This window comes from Hermetia illucens, chromosome 2 (assembly GCF_905115235.1).
Source record: "Hermetia illucens chromosome 2, iHerIll2.2.curated.20191125, whole genome shotgun sequence".
Taxonomy (NCBI): Eukaryota; Metazoa; Arthropoda; class Insecta; order Diptera; family Stratiomyidae; genus Hermetia; species Hermetia illucens.
Window position 1 is genome coordinate 114,513,533 of NC_051850.1, and position 22,656 is coordinate 114,536,188.

The 22,656-nt window shown below is 40.8% G+C and overlaps 1 protein-coding gene across 1 annotated transcript in view; it reads left to right on the forward strand.

The window, feature by feature from the left end:
• LOC119647901 overlaps positions 1-21,017 on the forward strand; it is a 209,737-nt gene extending 188,720 nt beyond the window's left edge. Inside the window, exons 2-11 of the mRNA XM_038049208.1 lie at positions 438-516; positions 8,490-8,974; positions 9,040-9,541; positions 9,607-9,815; positions 9,903-10,154; positions 10,220-10,328; positions 10,394-10,806; positions 10,917-11,474; positions 19,660-19,861; positions 19,926-21,017. Coding sequence (XP_037905136.1) covers positions 438-516; positions 8,490-8,974; positions 9,040-9,541; positions 9,607-9,815; positions 9,903-10,154; positions 10,220-10,328; positions 10,394-10,806; positions 10,917-11,474; positions 19,660-19,861; positions 19,926-20,137 — 3,021 coding nt within the window. The 3' untranslated portion in view covers positions 20,138-21,017. The remainder of the gene's footprint in view (positions 1-437; positions 517-8,489; positions 8,975-9,039; positions 9,542-9,606; positions 9,816-9,902; positions 10,155-10,219; positions 10,329-10,393; positions 10,807-10,916; positions 11,475-19,659; positions 19,862-19,925) is intronic.
• The last annotated feature ends 1,639 nt before the right edge of the window (positions 21,018-22,656 follow it).

The window sequence follows — 22,656 nt, forward strand, 5'->3', positions numbered from 1 at the left end:
TTAGAATTAAGTCCGACCACTTATACAATGTATAATTTTGTAAAAAAACAGCTAAATGCGTGGAATTCAAATTATTTAATTCATTTCTTTCTGATGTAAATAACAGACGATGTGACCGAGTTTTTCGAAGATCACCTTCTCAATCGTCCCCTCTAAGTTTCAATCCTGATCCCAATCATGAATGTCTGTCTTTGACTTTTTATGTTCATCCAGCTATTGCTCGCTTCTCACTTGCAAATAAAAATAAGAAAGTATTGTAGGCGCACAAGCGACGCTTTTTGTAATCTTACATGAAGACTGTCATATCCAAAAGTACTCTAATTAACTTATTTAAAACCTGTCAAACCAAAATAAAATTCCAACTTTCATATGAGTTCTCAAAATGAAATTTCTAAATCTGAAACAAATATTAACCTAAACTTTTGTTTTCTTTTCAGTTACCACCTCGATTAATAAGAATAGCCTTAGTAATATGTATCATAGCCGTCTTGTTACTACAAACAGATACAGCACAAAGTAAGTTTTCCTTCATTTACTGAGTTTGGATAATGTACTAGTTATCATTGATATCAATGATAACACCAAGTTCTAATTGAAATTTTTATTACAAAAATAGGAAATAAAATACTTGGGTCTCTATACTAGCTGTACATAGTTGCTTCCTTTTTACATGTACCAAACTAGCAATAAGCATATGCGGATAGTTTTGTGAAATAATTATTATAAAAGTAACAACCATAATGAAATAATGAGTTTAATCGGAGGTCAAACACGAGAGTGGAAAACTATCCTAGAATCCTAAAACGTGGCGAAATTTACCGTGAAGGTTCGTCCGTAAATATGGAAGCTTGGTATCCGAGTGCCGCGATCGAGAAGGGAGATCCTCGACGGATTGCATCGTTAATCGATGCTTCCCGTGCAATAGATAATCTAGATGCGCGGTCTTCGAGGTTTCCATCGCGCCTCAGCATCCTCGGGTCATTATCTATTGTAGTAATGCCAGCTTTGCGGGTTAGAAAGGATAATGAAAAGAAGGAGTCCTCAAATCAAAACTTTTAGATGGAATTCATAATTGTATTAATAAATGGAGAGAACTTATGAGCATAAAGATGAAAAATAACCTAAATTCAAAATTGAAGGAGATGAACTCCGTAGTTTATATAATTAAAAGCAATAAAAAAGAATAAAAAGAAAACAAACAAGAGATAGAACAAAGGATGAATAACTTCACCTGAATGACTGTAGGCAGCGTCTCACGTGGTAGGTGAAAAAGTGCAGAAACTTTATAGTCTTACAAATTACTAAATGAGAAAGATATCATCACACCCGGCAGTTAGGGGCAAAAAGTAAATCCAAAAATGTTGAGAAGAAGGAAGTTAGTATCCGGTATGGATACGGCGGGAATCATCTGACTTGGTGACTGGATAGGGCTCCCGTAATGGACAGCACGGCATCGAAACCGCAAATCGTTGGACGGTTCGATGTCTAGGCGCCACGATCAGCAGGAGCATGGCTCCGCCTGCTGCAATCACAATCTGTGGCGACCAATTCAACAGGTTCGCATAGGCAGTCGATGAAGTGAACTGAGAAAATGAACCTCTTTATCATACACTCCTACTACGAAATAACGGCAGGGGCAAGTACAAAAACTTACCCCCCTTGCTGCACCAGAGATATGCCGCTTCCCACAATACAAGCATGTGACTTTGCAGCGGATTGGAGTACCGCCTTATTAGTCCCAGCGACACAATCCCGCTCACCATCAGGGAGCGTGTTCGTTTTGAGGTCATCACGGGAACTGATGACCAAGAGTCGACGGGGTAGAGACGGTAACATCAACAACTGTACTACGGACTACAATAACGCCGAAGTATTCTTCGTCACCGTCCGACTGAAATCTTCGCTGAGGTTCGGAACGAATTCCAAAGATCGTGCTTAGAATTCTCGGAAATAGATGCTTTGCACAGCCAAGATATTTACTGGCTCCATGCATCTCCAGCAACTCCGAAAATTATATATCACATCACTGATGAGATTGCATCTCGGCTCTGTGCTGATATGTTATATCGCTGCTGCAACCACAATCACTTGTGTGTTGTGGTGCAGTTGCGGCTGGCTAATTATACGGTCAGAAGATTCGCCTTCGTGTTATTGGATTTCTTCGGATTTCATCCGGAAAGTAGGCGTGACTCAGTACGACCAGAAATTGCTAGACTGACTCAAATCAGCACTGCCAATGCCAGCAGACGGGTGAAAAATAATGTGCAGATAATTTCCACTGAGACATCCGTAGTTAAAGTTCTGAACACACTAAAGCAGAAACTTTCTGTCTTATGTAGGCGGTTCCAATCGTATGACCAAAGACACTTCAGATGTGTCCAGAATGCAACATACGTGAGGAACCAGCGGAGCTTTTCCAGATTACTCAACGAGTCCCAACTGAGCGTCTAGTGCAGTGCAAGCAACTAGAAGTAAAAGAAACCTCTTTCGTTGCTATATCGATTAATTGATGTCATACGTCTGTATCGCATTGATCCGAAAAAAATAAAGTTTTTTGTGAGAGTCATGAAGGGGTGGCATACCACTTTATTCGTTCATTCATCTCAGGGCACCAACACTTCAGAGCGCATTCGTATACGGAGAGGCATTTTCCAGGGTAATTCGTTGAGTTGAGCTTTGTAAGACACTGAACCCCTTTTCATGGCTACAGAATAATGCTAGAGGCATGGTTTCGCAGTAAAGTATGGTCTACATGCTAAGTGATAGCACTTAATGCACTTAGATAACATCAAGCTGTGTTTAGCCGTGATACGAGGATGGATTTTGAGTTAGACAAGTGTCGAATTCAAGCCATCCGCAAAGATCACCACAAGCCGCATGTCGGACATACCATTGGTGATCTCGACATCCAAGCCCGGGGGGCCCGCATAGTATAATTTTTACACTGGACTTCGTTTATATGCGTACTTTTCACACTGGGCCGGGATTTTTGCTCTACGGTATCCCTCCCTCCCTTTTCCGTCCCCTCTTGTCAGAGCTGCTGCACGTGAAAATCATGATATTGAATATCTAGTTCACTAATATTCGCAAAGCACTTGAATTGTTTTCTGAACAAACAAAATATGTGACTAACGATAAAATATGTGTTATATAGTTGTTAATATAAGAAAATAGGAATTAGCGCGAAGCCGGGAAGAATATCAACCACCTCCACGAAAAGCAAAAACTAGAAATTAAATATATTCTTTAGAGGCAAACCTATCTAGATTGATTACCCAGACGGGGACACAATTGGTTACCAAAATAACTTCACCTGCTTTATGGGGTCTTAGATTCTGGAAGATGAAATTTGGAATGCAGGAGGACGGGTTCCTGCTAAAAAGCATTTTTATGAAAACAACCATCAATTGTGGCATATCTCAGTCAGGTTCTCGTGGAAAACAAATAAGCCCACGAATTCGTTACGGCGTTTGCATCAGTTTGCATCAGAATTGTTAGCGCCCGTCAACCAAAAATTATCAGCACTCTGATATGAGTCAGATTGAGTCATTGGAAAGATCAAGATAGGCAAATTTGCTGAAGCTTTTCTTAAGATGCAGATAAAAAGATTGTCGCTAAATGCCCAGTAAGCCAAGATACATCTACTGAATAATGAACGCTTGAAGCTGACGGTGGAGTGGTTCACCCAAACCAGGAGTTTCCTCAGGTGCCCGACAATAGACTTCAACAAAGCGAGATTGCTGTTTAGGAATTGAACGGATGCGGATTCCTCAATTGCCAAACAAAAAGCCCTGAAGAATAGCACTATTTCGCATTCTCGTCGTGTTTGTGATTATATAGAAAAGGCGTTTCACCTGTAACCACTTTCGGTCAGGCTGCTCCCTGAGCAGAGGTTTTGTAGCGTCTCGTAAGTTGCATTTGCCCTAACGAAACCAATAGTCGTCTTCGTCTGTTTTAAAGTTAGATTCACTTTGCAACTTCAGGAGCCCGTATATGTCGGCAAATCACACTAAGCGTGAAATCTTAACGAAAAAATGAAGTCCATTACACGCATTTGTATGGCGTAATGTACAACAACTCCTCCTCCAATGTGGTCAGCATTGCGCTCGCCCGAGATTATTACACTGATTTGATTCAGGTTCACAGCTGGGTCGACTGGTATCTGACATCCAGTCACGATAATAAATCGGTCTGTCGCCAATGAGATTTGAAACGCGACCTTCCGCTACCACAGGCCAGCGCTCTAACCACTTGAGCCATCCGGGCATACAATGTAAGGCTGCGTTTTGAAAAAAATATTTTTCAGTTTGAACGGATGACCCAAAAAGTCAATTTACGGTAAAAAAAAAAGTTGATTCATTGATCAAAACGTCCAATAAGTCTTCCATGATCTAGATATTCTAAGAACTCCCCGCCGTTTTTATGTAGCTCCACTGACGAATACTACCCATTCAAAAACGTCGTTCTTTGTTGGAAAAAAATGTAAAAGTCCCTAAATGGAGCATAGCGCGTCACCTACGTGCCATCGTTGTTAGTTCAATGAAATGTGCTTCAGCTCTCCCCAGATTTTCTTGGACATCACACTGACTCAGCTCTTCCTTTGAGATTTTCGCGATCGAAATGATTTCACCTCTATTTGGAGAGCAGTCTATATCCGCATGTTATCGTAGCTTGCTATTTCATCGATATGAGGGGAAGTTTCACCGGATATTATACAATTGACAATCATAGTGAACTGTTTCTTCTACCGTTAAAATATTCATCCTCGTGGATGAGGAGACTATCACTAATATCCCTGACTAGACAATCAAAAGTCTACTGTATCAAAATCATTCCTATTTGTGGCGATATTTCTCTGGCGTACTCTACACTGAACTTACCTAGGTTTGCAACGGAACTGCAACTCATATACCTCACCTTCGCCTCCACCACTGCTGAACGACAACCAGTTCAAATAAGCAGACCATGTTGTCCTTAGCGGATCGAACCTCTCCAACCCTGCAAGTAGATGCAGCCGCAATAATCAAGCAAAGGCATGATATCATCACAGTAAGCTAGCGAAGGGAAACTACCTTTCTTGCTTCCTACATCCAGAAAATAACTTCTAAATCGACTGCTGATCGCGATGAAGTCGAACTGATTAGGCGAACGTTGCCCGTCAGTTGAAACCGAGCTGACCTTATGGCAGGCTCTCTCCTCGAATATTGTATCCTATGGCATGAAAATTTCTATCAGAGTCCACCTTGGCTTTCAAAACACCCGTCACGATTGTAATGTCATCTTTTGGTGTATTTTCACCTTTGGACCGCATTTAGCTACTAATATGAAACCTCTCTCTCCTCTGTATCGGATCTCACTGTACAATTCCCAGGATAAGACGGTGAGCATGGATGCAATAAGCTTTAGTCTTAAACCTAATAGACGCTTACTTCTAGCAGGCCTGTGAAGGACCAACAACACAATGCTACAACAGAGGACTGCACCCCACAATCCCACCATCTTTGGTCGCTTAAACTGAAAATCCCGAGGTTCCACCACTGAATTTTTTTCTGATACTGAGACAAGCAAATATTCTGAGGAGGCTCGATACTATCGTTCAGGAATCTACGGATATTCTAAAATCCAATCATAAGCGAGTGGCAAATGCAAAAATCGTTGCCAAAAATCAGTCCGATTCTGAGGCATTGTAACCATTTCCGAAAGCTGAGGAAATTTGAAAATGTCAGGTTAATCCATCCGGTTAAGCAACATTTAACGGCAAGCAAGACATCATTATCATCGCCCTATACAGGGCTAAAATTCTTTGAATGATTCTTCTCTCGGATGTGCCTAAGAGTTCGAAATTTTTTTTTTTGTTCTGCCGAGGAATACATGAGAACTGACAAGATGATTGTCACGAACAATAAGAGCTTTGAGCGTGAGGTGGGACATACTGAGCAGAGCAGTTTTTGTAAACTGAAATAAGCTTTGTTGGCTACCAACAACCAAAAAAGGATAAATTATCAAGAATTTCAAAATTGCATTCTCATATATTTGCTGTTCTCACTTGACCTGTGTCATCTGATGCTGCTGCTTCTTTGGTTTTTGTTGCTGACATTGCCATCATGTACTTTATCTTGCCTTCATTAATGCACAGTCAAAGATTTGCCGCCGATAACCACCGGCTCGATCTGGATAATGCTAAATTATATATCTTGTGTTGTTGTTCCCATGTGGTCGATATCGTCAGCATAGGCCAATAATTGGGCCGCCTTGAAAAGGATACTGCCTCTTGCAATTACATCAGCATCTCGGGTCACTTTTCCAAGGCCAGGTAAACAAGAGACCGATGATGTTCTAGGCATAGCATAGCAAGATAGCGAAGAATATCATATAGATGGTGCTCAGTAAAGTGATTCCCCTATAATTGCTGTACTGCGTGAAATCCCCTCGCTGCAATCCTGTCCTATTAGCTGACAAACCGCTTGGTGTAGCTAGTCGCCTCCATATTTAACCAATTCGGATGCAATTCTATCGTACTTAATACCATTTTAAGCCGATGAATTTGCCGGTTATCTTCATTCAATTAAAGTACTCAATCCATCGTTCCAATATGCCCATATGGTCGGAAATCAGATTATCCTCTTTGCCTCTGCTGGATTAACATCGATGTGTATAGCTTCATCCTGCTGGCTTCTTATCAAAATTTCCACACCTGATCCAGTTGCTCCCTGTACTTCTCGAGTTCACAGACTTTTTGGTCCTCCCAAGCTTCCTCTCTAGTTTGTGAAGTCGCTTCTTTGCTCGCCGAAGTTTGAAATACGTCTCTACACGTGCCGATTTTTTTTGAGATATCTTTCATTTTCCGGTATATACCATTTTCTGTTCCATTCCTAGCAAATTATATTGAACGTAAATCCGCTCATTCTTTAGGCCAAAGCTCGGCCAGAGCTAAACATTTTTTAGTTAAGGACTATGGAATCCCTTCACATCAACTTGATGCCTGACCGGACCAAATTGAAAATAGTCTGGTCTGGTGAGACCCATGTTTGTTTGTGAACCACTTTCTGCAAACAACAAGCATTTCGTTCGACACTCCTAATTAAATAATCCACAGTCCGTATCATTGGTCGTTTTATGAAAGCTATGGGAGCCGACATATCGCACTCCCTACTAGATTGCTTAAATCTCTAAGAATGATTTCGATATCAAAGCGGGGGCAGGCTTCGAGGGTTCGTACCAATGCCTCATAAAAAGCATCCTTCTCCAACCCTGCAGAGCTATTGATGTTGATTCAACAGGACATGCCTTGATCACATTCGAAGTAAGGATATCCGCGATCGATATGGGGTTGCATCGTGGAAAAATTGCGAGAGAGGCGTCTTCGATAGTATAGTCATGTAATTCGCGCTAAAGAGAATTCACTTGCAAAATTGCTTTGGTCATCGAAGTTTATCGTAAGCGACCCAAACGCGACCAAAACAACGGTGGTTTGACATGCTGGATGGGGGTTTAAAAGCCTCACGACTGCATCCTGATCAGGCCTTTGATAGAACAAAATAGCACAACCAATCACAACTAACTGACGCCGCTTTTCGTCTGCAATTGACCTTATTGCCCCGCGTTAGAATCACGGTCATTATGAATGCCCGTCTTTGTGCTTATTTCGATGCTGCAGACTTAAATTTAATGATAATGAAAATATAGTACAGTCTCACTGAAAATAAAAACTAGGGGGGGGGGGGGAAATAAGAACAAGAAGAAAAGACACTGTATGAATTCTCTATATTCTACGAAGGTATGAACGAAAATGATAAATATTATGCCAGTTTTTGAGGCCAGAGCCACTGTTTCTTCAGCGCTAATTGCGACTGAGCGGTAGAGGAAAAAAAAGTTGACAAACATAATACATTTTAACACCTTCGGTATCTTTTGTTTCTAATATTGCAAAAGTAACCTACTTATGTCTCACAATCTGCGCAGGAAATAATAGATACCAAGCATCTAATGAGATCGAACTACTTCACAAATCGCTGCTCTGATCTAATATTAGAGCTTGCCCCACTATCTCAGAGCCCGTAGATCAACTGCACATTCTTCATATTCATTTAATTATAGATAGTTAAATATAATTACAAAATTACCAGTGCTTTCAATTAAGTATACACACTTTGAGCATTTTTTTTTTAAATTCCTACGTATTTCAATGTTTACACAACTTGCACAACTTCATTTCAACTTGCATCTTACTTGCTCTATTTAAAATTATACCAACATAATATATAATCAATCAATTGTTCTAACGCATTCCAATAACTCGTCCTTGAATAATTCTCTTTGGGTGTAAGTAAATGCGACACGATTCAGTCGATGAATCATTAGAAATGAAAGGAAAAACCGTGACACGACCATTTATTATGTATATAAGATTAACTAGCATAAGATTGCATACAAAGTGATCATTATCGACATTTTATAGCATTTACTATTCTCTCTTCCAATAACAATAGCAAAGCGAAGACGATTGCGCCGACCAACAACATCTTCATCATCTGGGTCAAGAACAAATCTTGTTGCTGTTAAGAAAAATGCAGCCGCTAACCGAGCTCAAGCGGAAGATCGCGTTGACCAGCAAACATCATCATCAGCCCAAAGGTTTAGGGTAAGATCGAAAACTCGAGGTGCAGCCGCGGCTGGAGGAGCCACAGCCTTGGCTTTAGCCTCATCCAAGAGTAGTAAAAAGAGCAAAATTGCTGAGAAGGAAGGCTACAAAGTTGTATGCTACTACACCAATTGGTCCCAGTATAGACCCAAGGTTGGAAAATTCATCCCAGAAGATATTCCAGCCGATCTTTGCACCCACATCATCTACGCTTTTGGTTGGTTGAAGAAGGGAAAGCTCAGCTCGTTCGAAAGTAATGATGAAACAAAGGACGGCGTACCTGGACTGTATGACAGAATTATGACCCTAAAGAAGGCTAACCCTAAATTGAAGGTAATGTACCAACACCTGCACTTGACTCTTTATTTTTGCTCAATTCCTAACTGTTTTGCCCGTAGATCCTTCTGGCTATCGGTGGTTGGTCCTTTGGAACGCAAAAATTCAAGGAAATGTCAGCTACAAGATATACTCGTCAAACTTTCATTTACTCCTCAATTCCGTTCTTGCGTAAACGCGGATTCGATGGTTTGGATATCGATTGGGAATACCCTAAAGGCAGTGATGACAAGAAAAACTATGTATTCCTATTGAAAGAACTTAAGGAGGCTTTTGACGCTGAATCCCAAGAAGTGCGTAAACCACGATTGCTCCTCTCTGCCGCTGTTCCAGTAGGACCTGATAACATTCGCGGTGGATATGATGTTCCAGCCGTTGCTAGCTACTTGGACTTCATCAATTTGATGGCTTACGATTTCCACGGAAAGTGGGAACGAGAAACTGGACATAATGCCCCATTGTATGCTCCATCCACAGATTCTCAATGGAGAAAGCAATTGTCTGTTGATAATGCAGCTAATATGTGGGTCAAAATGGGTGCACCTAAAGAAAAGTTAATTATCGGTAAGAATCACCTCGAATAGACATTTCACTTTAAGAGATATGAACTCGTATTTCTGTCTTTTTAGGTATGCCAACATATGGAAGAAGTTTCATGCTATCAAACCCCGACAAACATGGGCCAAATGCACCAGCCAGTGACGGAGGTAAAGCTGGAGATTACACCAAGGAAGGTGGATTCTTAGCCTATTATGAAGTCTGTGAAAAGTTGCAAAATGGTGGTGTATACGTATGGGATGAAGAAATGAAGGTTCCATACATGGTTGATGGTGACCAAGTAAGTTCCTTACTATCAGAATTGTTTTCTTTAAGTCATTCAATTTTTCTGAGCTAAAACTCACTATACACACATCAATATTTCCAGTGGGTTGGTTTCGATGATGAACGTGCTATCAGAAATAAGATGAACTGGATCAAAACTAATGGTTTCGGGGGCGCTATGGTATGGACAATTGATATGGATGATTTTACTGGTACTGTTTGCGGTGGGGAAGTCAAATATCCATTGATTGGAGCCATGCGAGAAGAACTTCTTGGAATATCTCGAGGAAAGGACGCGAAGGATGTTGATTGGTCGAAGGTTGCAGCCACATTCGATGATGATGACGATATAGAAGTAAGTAACCAGCCTGGTTGCCTAATATCTATCATCTAATAACTTTCTAACCAATATTTTTCCAGTCTCTTGAAAAACCAGAACCAATTAAAATTTCTGTTGAAGAACTTCTCACTAAGGTCCGGAAACCAAGCAAAAAAATTAAAGCTGGTTTGTCTAATGTTGAAAAGAACTGTAAGATATTTAAACTTTGCTGAACCATTTCACAAGGTTTTTTATATAATCGATTTATCCCTTAGCTCGTCCTGGGCAAATTTTCTGCTATTTAACCAGTTGGTCAGCTAAACGTCCAGGAGCTGGAAAATTCGAACCGAATAATGTTGATGCCAGACTGTGTACTCACTTGGTATATGCATTTGCCACTTTGAAGGATCATAAACTCACTGAATCATCAGATGACGACCCTGAAAATTACGAGAAAGTCTTAGCACTTCGTGAAAAGAATCCTGACTTGCAAATTCTGTTGGCTATTGGTGGGTGGGCTTTTGGTTCAACCCCATTCAAAGAGTTGACTTCAAATGTGTTCCGAATGAATCAGTTTGTCTACGAAGCTATTGAATTCTTGCGAGACTATCAATTCAACGGTTTGGATGTTGATTGGGAATATCCGCGTGGTGCTGATGACCGGGCTGCTTATGTGAATTTATTACGAGTAAGTCCTTCCAATATGTATGTAACTAATGCAACCAGTGACAAACATAACGCAGAAAAAAAATAAAGTAAGTAGTCCACCGAGCAAACTGAAATTCTTTTTCTTTTCAGGAGCTCCGTGTTGCATTCGAAGGTGAAGCAAAATCATCCGGTCAACCACGACTCCTCCTTACAGCCGCTGTTCCAGCATCATTTGAGGCCATCGCTGCTGGATATGACGTACCGGAAATTTCCAAATATTTAGATTTCATCAATGTCATGACATATGATTTCCATGGACAATGGGAACGAACAGTCGGACACAATTCACCTCTATTCCCATTGGAATCCGCCACAAGTTACCAAAAGAAACTCACCGTTGATTTCAGTGCCCGGGAATGGGTAAAACAAGGCGCCCCCAAAGAGAAGCTTCTCATAGGAATGCCAACATACGGACGATCATTCGAATTAGTTAATGACACACAATTCGATATTGGATCACCTGCATCAGGTGGTGGTAAGCCCGGTAAATTTACAAATGAAGCTGGTTTCTTGAGCTACTATGAAATCTGTGCATTCTTGGCTGGAAAAAATACGACATTGGTATGGGATTCGGAGCAACAAGTGCCATTCGCTTACAGGAACAATCAATGGGTTGGATTTGATGATGAAAGATCATTAAAGACAAAGGTAAGTGTAAAGTTCACAGGGCATTGGAAAGCAATTGTTACAGGAATACGGGGGCTCATTATATCCTCCCGCCCCTTCTTTCCAGACCTACGACAAAGAAGCTCCATTGCGGCTTTTTCCTTTTGCTTGGACGGCGGATCAGAGCTTGTCCCGTTTAACGATGCCGAATTTCTCTTTTAATCCTCAACTAATCCCTGTTATATCCAGAAGCTTTCTCTTCCGCTTAATACATAACCATCACTCTCATCTTCTTGAAAGTCGTGGATACCTGCCGTGTAGACACAATAACCATTATATCCAATTCTTATATTTATTTCGATCCTCAAATGCTCACCACATAATATGAAATTTTGAAATGATTCCTCTATATCAGAATTTAAAGCTTTAGTTGCTTTTAATTAATTCCATCCTCTTGGAGTTCCTAATATTAGAGAGGCAGCCATTTGCATTTTCAATTTCTAGATGTGAAAACAGCATCAATACGTCTATATCTGGCCATTATTTAGCATCAGGAGGCCTTCCATATATTTTCTAATCTTTCTTTCGACACAACGATCAACGACGAATAATAAAGGTCAAGGGTTCTCCTCGGAGGTTGGACTGAAAACTGCTGGAAGATGGTTATCTTTAAATTCATGCTTTTAACGCTTTGAATCCACCTTTCTAATTCAACAGTGGAGAGTTAGGTACTTAGGTACTTTAAATTCAGCAGAAATGGTTACTCTATCCAGGCCTTTGTAATGGCTCTGCTCGTTGGTAATATCTTCGGTGGATACAATGACGACCATGATGATCCTGGGCAGAGCATGTGCGGTGTCGTTGCCTACGGTAGCTACGCGAAAGATGTTAACAGTATACTGGCCTAGAAAGTGCAGCGACTCAGTTGCTGCGAGTTTTGGATAGTTTCCCACATAAGGTGGTTCATCGAAATGATGTCATCATGCCGTCGATCATATACATAGTTAAAAAGCTTTATTGCTAGACGGGTGGGTGCGACCTCCCTATCTTATGGACTGTACCTGCCGTAAGTGTCGGAAAGTTGTCTACAAAAGGAATTGAATGGATGTCTTTCTCCATTAACGGTCACTGAAATGAATGTACATAGACTTATGAAAACTGATTTGATTATTGAATCTGCAGAATAAAATATAAGTACATCAATAAATTAGACTACCTAGGCATAATAGCATGAATTTCTGCTCTTTGGTTCTGTCATCTCATATATTCTCTGCAAACGACAGCCGACATATCCAGCCAATACCAATCATCGCTGGAGACCTCCTAATTAAACTTCAATTTGCCGAATTAAATGCACTTTCTATATTTAAGCCAACTATCGTGTAATATTCACTGGTACTGACTTCTCCGCGGATTGCATTTTCGGCCTAGCTAGTAACCAAACCGTCAAGCTGATAGATCTTCTAGATTCTCAATAACCGATAGTAATTTTCTGTAAATTACTCACTCCAACAATTATACAATAGAAAGACGACTTTCCTTGAAGTTTCCAACTTTGAGTATCAGTACCAGGTTCCGCGGTGGCATAACGCGCAAACATATCCAGTCTGCACTTCGCCGCGATTTTAAAGGCCTAATTTGGTATCTCTTCCAAATCCGAAACATTGTTTTCCCTTATTCTTATCATTACCAGAAATCTCCCAAGGTAACTTACACCTGCCTCTTATTCAGGGATTATAATTTTGAGGGAGAGATTATGATGTGATGGGCTACGATTTATGGCCAAAGAGCTTTCTTATCACAACTCCATAAACACTCTCAGGCAGATTGATGCCCGTATTTGAACAGAGTTCTTTAAAACATTTAGCTAAATTTTTTGTTTGGGGGTTAAAAGTTCCACTCCTTATCGGATCGCACCAAATGAAGGACAATTTACTCCCACTCACTGCCCTAATGAAGCCATAAACCATCTTCGTCCCCTATTTTGAACATTTAGGTGCTAAGCTCTAAAAATTGTTCTGTTGGCCGCTAAAAGTCTGACCAAGTTACTCTCCATTTGAGCTGGTCGGAAATCAAATGGTTGCGGACTAACGATTCCGCAATCCATAAACAAAAAATATTCTGTTCACTTCCTGTAGGCCTCTTATATACCACTCCGCGAGAAGCTTATTTATTTCGAGGCATGATGGTCCCTAAATAGGACACGTCAGTCACAGCTACGCGCCATCGTTTCCGATTTTCCGAAATGTATTTCAGCTTTCTCCTCTCTCCCCGAGAAGCCTGCAATGTTCACGTCACTTATGGGTTTCATTATCTTGCATCGAAGGCGAGACTATCAACTATGTTCCTATTTTCCGACGGTACAGAATGAGTACACCGCTTATATTCATCCGTACAAAGCAGCAGGTGACTAAATCGTACAAGAAAGAATAGTTATGGCGTTCACGACTGGTTATATCGGAGATTGATGATTTTTTGGAACTCACAGGTATGGTATGGATTCTCATTTTTACATGTGGATTCTTCTACAACTATAGTAGACATTTTCAAAGGCATCATTGAGGTTGACGTACTGTTCTCCTTTCGCACTCCGTAAAACCATGTAAGCCCCGCATCATCCCGCAGTTATATAGGTACGAGCTAACGAAGGATAACACTACGTCAAATTCCATATCGCTTTTAAAAATGTCGATTGCAGTTGGGGAGAAAGTGTAAGTAAAAATACTTCCCTACTATGATATATAAAGCTGAAAAAATTATCAATTTGATGCAATCATCTTTGGATTGGCGACCATTCAACCATTCTGACCAGGCAGTCAAGTTTATGATTCAGCAATGTTCACTAAGGATTTGAGAAGTTCGCTTGTAGTGGCCTCCTTTCCTTCGCGCAGTAAGCACTTAAGGTCCCTGCTGCACTCCAAACAATACACTCTGAGTTACCACGCCTTCTGGGTCGAATGCTGCTAATTCATACCTTCGCGCAGTGGTTTGCTAGAGGTTTTTTTTTTTCGCACCCTTGTTTGCACGTGTCACCCATGACATTGTTAAAGTACGAGATTTTCTTTTTTCCTTGGAGCCTCTATTTTCCTTCTGTGACCTATTGTAGAGGACCTTAAGGGCACTTACGATATTTATTATGTTCTCAAACACGTTGTGCTTTCACTTCACTTGGTAAGCGCGAATAGCTCAGCTATTTTCAATGCCAATTGTACGAAGGATAATTCATCCTAGCCGAGGCTTTGCTCTCTGTAAGTTTCCTACCTTTGTTATAAACATTCTCGACATGATCTTACGTCATTGGTGTTGGTGTTCTTGGCCACTATACCATAGACTTTTTTGTCTCTAATCATTCAATTTCCAGGAATTTCTAGGCTCACATCGGCTAAAACGGCCTACAGTATATCATCCCTCTTTCTCCCCGGAACAATGCAAAAAAGTGCTTCATAAGATTTTGTATAAGCAACCATGTTTTCCGCCCCCACGCTCCTCCGTATCTGGAATTCCTTACCTTTTGGAAATGCTGTCCTATGTATCACCTCGAAGACGATAATTACAAATGGGAAACGTATTCTCCTTAATGATGCAGTGGTCAACGCTTCCCTACTTCCTTTTTGGCCCTTCACCCCGTTGTCTTCATTGAGGCAACGTAATAGCTCCGCAACTTTATCTAGTCTCTTGAACCTTCCTTCTTTGTCCGATAGTGCTTTGCCTGCTTTCGCATTTTAAAAACCTGTAAGGATCTGGAAGAGTTGCGTCATTGAGATAAGCTAATCTGAGACAAGAACAAGTGAAGAACTTATTCAGCGTACGGGACAGATACCCGTCATCCAGTTCGTTGCACTGTATATACATCCATTCGGGCATATACTGCGATATTCACAAAAAGCGAAATGTCAACTAAGCTGCGAAACCCATCGATTTTACCCTTCCAGCTTAAACATGATTGATCTTAATATTTCTCCCTAATTTATTTTCAATATGTCTACGTTACATTACTCTGCCATTTCTCTTTCCTCACTTCACTTGCCGGCGGTCGCCATTTGAGACGCCGACTTTTCACCACCCGAACATTTAATTCTGTTTCTTGGAACGACCGATACACCGTTTGCTCTATGCACCTGCTAGTTCCCAAAAGAGTTTCCTTCTCTACCTCAATTAGTGTCAGTGCAATATCATTTTTATCAACTTTGGCACTGTGGATATCGTAGATTTTCGATGGTCCTCCCTCTTTCTGCCCTCTGCGACCTATTGTAAGGGATCGCCCCGACTATGTTTTTATGGCCTTTCACATATTGTGCTTGATCTTAGTTGGGTAGACTAGGATAGCTCAGTTATTCTTTACTTCAAGCTTCACGAGTTATAATTCCTTCAAATAGCTCTGCTCTCTATTAGAGTTACCCTAGGAAACCTTTTCACCCATTTCTTCAGCGCGCCCGTTGAATTCCTTGGTTTTTATCCCGCGAAGCTTTTGGGAACGAAAGAGATCCCCTGTCTGCTCACTCCCCTCGACTTTTGGAATAAAACCGATTACGACAGTCAGGGCTAATCCTTATCAGTCTTTGCTGAGGACATTGTAAGCAAGGTCGTACATTATTTGAACACTTCCTTCTCTAAACCACTTGCAGCATTAGATGCCACCGAAACCTTGGTATCCACTACCAAAATCCAGCAGTGGATTAATATTGACTGTCGGGAGTTCGCTTATTTACTTCCATAAGGTGCTGGAACTGAGGTTCCGAGGCAAGTAGCTTAAATGTTCTCCTTTTCTCATCTTTCATTTTAGTTTCGGGGTGTGGACATATTTTCCATAACCACCTTTGGTCAGGCATCAGAAATGTGCAAACATATATCCAACTATAATTTAAAAGAAAGAGTATGAAAGCATATTTGCTCATCATACTGGAAATTTGGGGAATATGTTGTGTGTGGGATACATGCCCAATATAACCACTCCCAGTGTTCCTCTTTTCGGAAGCAAATGGCCATAAAATACCATAATTCCTCTTTTGACCACAGTAATAAATAGTTAATTTAGGATATATTCTCCTTTTATGGGTAATCTCCTTAGCCCACGGTTTCTCAATTCCTTTTTGGGACTCCTCCTCCTTTGCAGTCATTTAGGCCAGGATTTTCTTTCACTTTGGCTATTCTCATTGGCTTTCCGACTTTCTCCAGTGAGATACGTTTTTATTTTTTGAAAAGAAAAGATTCATTGCTTTTCTCATCTTCTCTGCCTTTCACAATTTGTTCTAGATACATGCGATCATGGAGTTAATCACATCCCAGTCCTGCTGATATGGTAGCCTTCTTCGGAGATTTCCTGGTAGCAGCACCTCTTCTAGATTCTCCTCTAGGTTCTTCCTTTCTTGCACAAATCATGGATAGTGAAAGAATACGTGCTCTCGGTCCTCTGGGACTCCATCGCAATTTGGACAATCAAATGAGCTACCCAGTATAAATCTATACAGGTCCATGCTCCGCGAAAAAGTGGGTAAGATTATAATTAATCTCAACCACTCCTTGATGGGAAATGCGTTAGCCGATCCTCCCCAACGGTTCCCAAGGCCCTTGGCATTTATTTACAGATCTCTCCTTTTCGGAATTCTTCGTCTGCGATGAAGGAGAAATGGGCCTGATGTTATATATGTCATCTCATCTACCATGATATAAATCGGAATCGTTCCCAAGATGACGAACGCAGAATCAGTCTTGGAGACAGAGCCTACTTTTAGGACTGCTCTTCTGTAGACTGCACTCAATTTGTTAGCGTTAAATGTGACTTGCAGCGCCTTTCCCCAAACTAGAACTGCATAAAGGAAGATCGAACTCACCACTCTAGCTTTGAGCAACCTGGAAGCTTGTTCGGCATCATCCTTGATGTTCCACAGCAGTGGGCCCAGTACAAAACCCTGCGGAACACTCGCGGAGACAACGTACTCCTTCGGTCCATCTTCGGTGTCATACCAGAGCCTCCGTCCTTGTAAATAGCTTTTGCGAATAGTGGCGAGATAGGCAGGAATACCAACTTTCCCAAGAGATTCTAGCATTAGGTTCCAATTGACCAAGTAAAGTGCTAACTGATCGCCACATTCCACACAACACTGACGTGGTGTTAGTTGACAAAACGGGTCTCCCCGCGTATATTATTGATGTTGCAATCCCACATAATAGCCACATTGAAATTTGGTGTTTTGAGTGGGTGGATGTAGTTCTCATAATATTGTCAGCTACAAGTAAAAATCCCTCTCGGCTTCGCTTGATGTCCTGGGACCCTCACACAGTCTGGTTCAAAGCATGCAAAATATACCATTCTACATACGTATTCGTATACGTGTTGCGGGGAATTTTAGACGGATTCTCCTATTAACCTAACACCGGCCACCACTACTAGCGTCCCTTTATAATTTAAGTAGGTAGGATCTGAGAGCCTAAATGCTTGGCAGTTTTAGGTAACATCCACCATCTGCCCAGATTGTGGCAACTCGGAAAAAAATAATATTATCATGGCAAATTGCACGACGCCCTAAAAAACTATTGCACCCTTTATTAGTAAGAGCATAGCTATGAACTATAGAATGTCGTTTAAACTTATAACTGACAGGAACTTTATTATGTTCCCTACTTTCAAGTGCTTCAACCAATAACTGACAGGAACTTCATTGTGTTCCCTACTTCCAAGTGTTTCAACCTGACTTTTGATATTAAGTCTGAACCTACTTTACACAAGTGCCGAAGACTATCCCACGACGTGTGTGGAGATTCCATCACCCTCCACACAGAATCTACAGACAGTGCCCATAGGTATCCCTGGCTTCTCCTGGTGATAGTTTAGCCTACAGTGACCCGTGAGTGTTCCCACTATGATCCGTAAGTTCTTCTAGATGAGGTTTAAATAATCTTTTGAGCGCTTGGGTTCGTATCCCCCATCAGCACTCTGGCCTGTTTCATTCCTGGTAAGTTCACCTAGTAAAGTTCCCTCAACCGTTCCTTTTCATAGACTGTAGATTACTCGCTCTAGCACTTTCCCATAGTGTCCAAGAATATATGTAGATTTGGAGGAGAATGGCCCTCGTGGAGGTTTACCAATCTTACCAACCAAACTTCAGCCGCTTCCATTTCGCAGAAAATATCCCCACGGACATGCACGCCTCGAACAACTCAGCGAACATTCGGTATGCCATCTAAACCCGCTGTATCTTATTCTACCGCAGATCTCCAGCAGCTCATCTTTGGTAAGTGGCGGAATTGTTGCTACATTCAGAGGTCGCTGGAAGCTATCAGTACACTCTTCTTGCTGGGAAAATAACTCCTAGATGATTTTTAGTAAGAGAGTAGGACACGTGATCCACAGAGATGAATAGCTTCTGGATCGCCCCACCACAAAGGGTGGTGGTTTCCGCAGTTTCCGAACAGAGGTTCTGAAAACATTCCCACTTGCTCCGTTGGATAGCGAGCCTCAAGGTTTGTGGGATTCTTTATATGCGTGCTCTTTTCACCCTTGTTTGTTCCACCTGCCTTCTGAGCCATTCTTCTGGCCCGGTGGGTGACTGATTGAAAGCTGACCAATTCACTATTCCACCAACAGTTGGGTCTTCTAATGGGGAATGAGCAACTCCTAAACATGGACGTGTCACATGCTTTCGGGGGTGCATTGCTTCACATGAAAAACTCTTTCCGTGAGACCTCCCGCCTTAGTAGGTTGTTATAACCACATTTCCAAGCTTTCCTAACGTAGTGCTTTTACAGATCAGCTTAATGCCCTTCTCCGCTTGGGGTATACTGTTTCCCTACTTTGTGACTTTTTCCATAGTTCAATGATAATTACCTGGTGATCGCTCTGAGTGTAGTCCTCGCCAACGTACTAGGACATACCATGTACTAGTGTAGAGCATATTATTTTATTTTGAAAATTTACTGCAAACCCTTTTTAATTTTATCCTAGATCCATAAAATTTTGCAGTAATATTAAGCAGCCTTCTGGAATTATGGAAATTCTACTATTATTAACAAAGTTATAATAGGTCAAACTTTGACATCAAATTACTACTTCTTAAGAGATAAAGTGTTAGTACCGCATCGAATATCGTTTTATACCTGAAGCGTTGGACTTCCGGTGTCCTGACTTGTTTAATGCTCCATCACAGCTCAGATAAACATCTGTGCTGAAGCCAAACTATCTCAGTTTTCATTATTTCTAATATAACAATGTTTTCTTCATACGCTACAGATGGAATGGTTGAAAGAACAAGGTTTTGGTGGTATCATGGTCTGGTCGATTGACATGGATGACTTCTCAGGACGCTGCGGTAGCGGTAAGTACCCATTGCTCACAACTCTTAACCAAGAATTGAGTGGGTACAAGGTAACACTAGAGTTCGATGGTCCATATGAAAGTCATGGCCCACGAGGAGCGTACACCACAAAAGATCGTAAGTTTTGCAACTCTTCTTAGAAAGTTCAACGCTTTACTGCTTTATCATTCAAATTTTGCAGCTAACGAGGTAACATGCGAAGAAGAAGATGGACACATCAGCTACCACCCCGACAAGAATGACTGCACACATTACTACATGTGCGAAGGTGAAAGGAAGCATCACATGCCATGTCCAGCCAATTTGGTATTCAACCCCTCCGAGAATGTTTGCGATTGGCCCGAAAATGTCGAAGGATGCCAGCATCATACGCAAGCGCCACCAGCTAAATAATTTATTTATTTCAAACAGTTTTTTGTTTTATTTTATATACAAACAATCTCTGGATTGATACTGCAAGGAAAATTCGATAATATTTTCACGTTTATTTTAAACATTGAAACACTTTAACTTATTGTTTTGTTGGATCTTTCTAATATCTCCATTAGATTCTGATTCCGTTTGTAACACTTGCAACTTGTATATATTCAATTTATCGGGGTTTGAGTTTAAAAAACGAACTGACTCCCACCTGCTTACCTTTGAAATCTACATTCACCCGCAGAAGGAAAACGATTTAACGAAAGAAAATAGATCGAACGTGTTAATAAATTATTTAAGAAAAAGTCTAGAGTAAGTTGTAATGGTAATATATACACAGCAGAGGACGAAAGAAACAAAGTAGTGTTACTTTAAGGCAATATGAAAAATCGATTTTCTCGTTTTTAATCCGATTTGATCATTGATTTATTTAAAAACTTTCAAACCGACTTTAAAGTCATCTCATTCATTTCATATTTCTCGCTGTTTTATAATACCCTAAACATATACATATTTCACTGTATCTTTCCAGTTTAACTTTTAATTTTCTTCCGGAAAATATGCACGAATTCTCTTAAATAGATAACTTTCTTTCTTGAAAACAGATCTGTGATAAAACACGTTAAATATATTTTTTATTTCGGTCGGTCGTTGGTTAACAGAACCAAGCAGAGCTGTTTTTCGAAAATAACGAACAACATTTACAAATCTCAATTCTATCACTTTCTATCTTTCATAGCAACCCATTACTCCATTGTGTCGTTTTGTATATTTTTTATAAATATTTTTATTGTAATTTTTGTATTATAGATTTATTGTACAATATGAAAATAAAGAAATGAAAAATAACCAATTGCACACTTTTCCATTTCTCTTCCTTTTAAACTCACGTATTGCCCGTCACTCGCACCCCAATAAGATCCATTTCTTTTTTCTATCCCCAATGCTAGGCGATTCATTGAAAAGACTAAATTTCCTCAGAAAACGGAAGAAAAACTCAGTAGCCAGATTCAACCCTTGTTAGTACTACACTACGTCGACTCATAGCTTACAATCCTTCATAGCCATATAATGAACACGGTTTGAACTAACTCGAACACTGATAGAAAAACCAACATGATAGGCGGACAGACCCTAATTGAATCCTTGCAGAGCACTGGTCGAAGTTCGATATTCGGTAGCGAGAGAGGTGTCCTGATGAGTGAATGAGCACTATCAGGCCTGACGAGAGGGTGGAGGGAAAGGAGTGATTGCCCCGAGGGTCAGTGTTTTCTCGGGAACTCGAAATACGGACTTTGACAAAATTATATTGTATAATATATTTTAGGTAATTTATTTTTTCTCTCTCCGGTCCTGCTCATGTATGATTACTTGGAGAAGGCCTGCAAAGGGTTTCGATCGGTCATTTGATGCAGATAAAGGGCATCTTGCCAAGAAGTACGCACGATCGATGATATGTAAGGAAAGGGTTTACATAATTGGTGCTAGCGCCTGATACTTAGAATTGCAACAGGTGTTAACTAATCAACATCAACCTTTAATGAGCCGCTTAAAATTTGCATTTGCAGATCACTTCCCATGTGAACTTTACAGGAATCTTTGCAATTATATAGGAATCACGGATTAGACTGACGAGACCAAAACATGAGCGTCCGACGGCGAAACTATATGGGATTGAATGAGATCATTTTATATCAACTATGGGGAGCGGCATATATTATTGCAACGCCTCTTCAAGTCTTATTTTGAAAGAGTTCAAAACCATTTCCGCTACATGTTCTCCTATGCCTGTTATTTTTTATGGTAAGCTAAAATTCCAAGAAAGCGCTTTTTATCGTTATTTTTTTGTGCAGTTCATGGGACTAACGCAAAATATTATAAGAGTTTCTTTCAAGGTTGAAGGAGACACGTCTATCTATGGCGTATATTTCCACCTGTAGTATACTTACTCGTTTTCCTTAGACCAATGACCCCGACGACCGCACCCTCTACAAAGTCGGATCTGTCAATGTACCATGTAATCAGTTGCTGGTTTAAACCGTAGGTTACTGGCACTTTCAAAAACTTTTCAAACACTTTGTGATGCCGCCAGAGCGCATGGTGTTGATGATGCTTTAATTAAGTGGATCCATGCTATGCTAACGCAGAGATTACTATGCGCTGAGGTGGGTGTCGATCGCTACCTGACTGCAGAAGCAACGAAGGGCTGCCCCCAAGGAGGTGTGCTTTCGCCACTTCTGTGGAGTATGCTGATCGACTCACTACTATGCGAACTACAAAATTTGCCTATACACGCTCAAGCTTATGCTGATGACGTGGCTGTGCTTGCTGTTGATCGGGATCTCGGCACGGTGCTGGTGCCTCAGATATGGTCTGCCAGTTAATCCAAATAAAACCACAATGGTTTTATTCACAAAAAGGAGAAAACTGGATGGACTTTGCCTCCCTGAGATGAGGGGTACTACCCTTCAACTCTCCGAAGAAGTCATTCT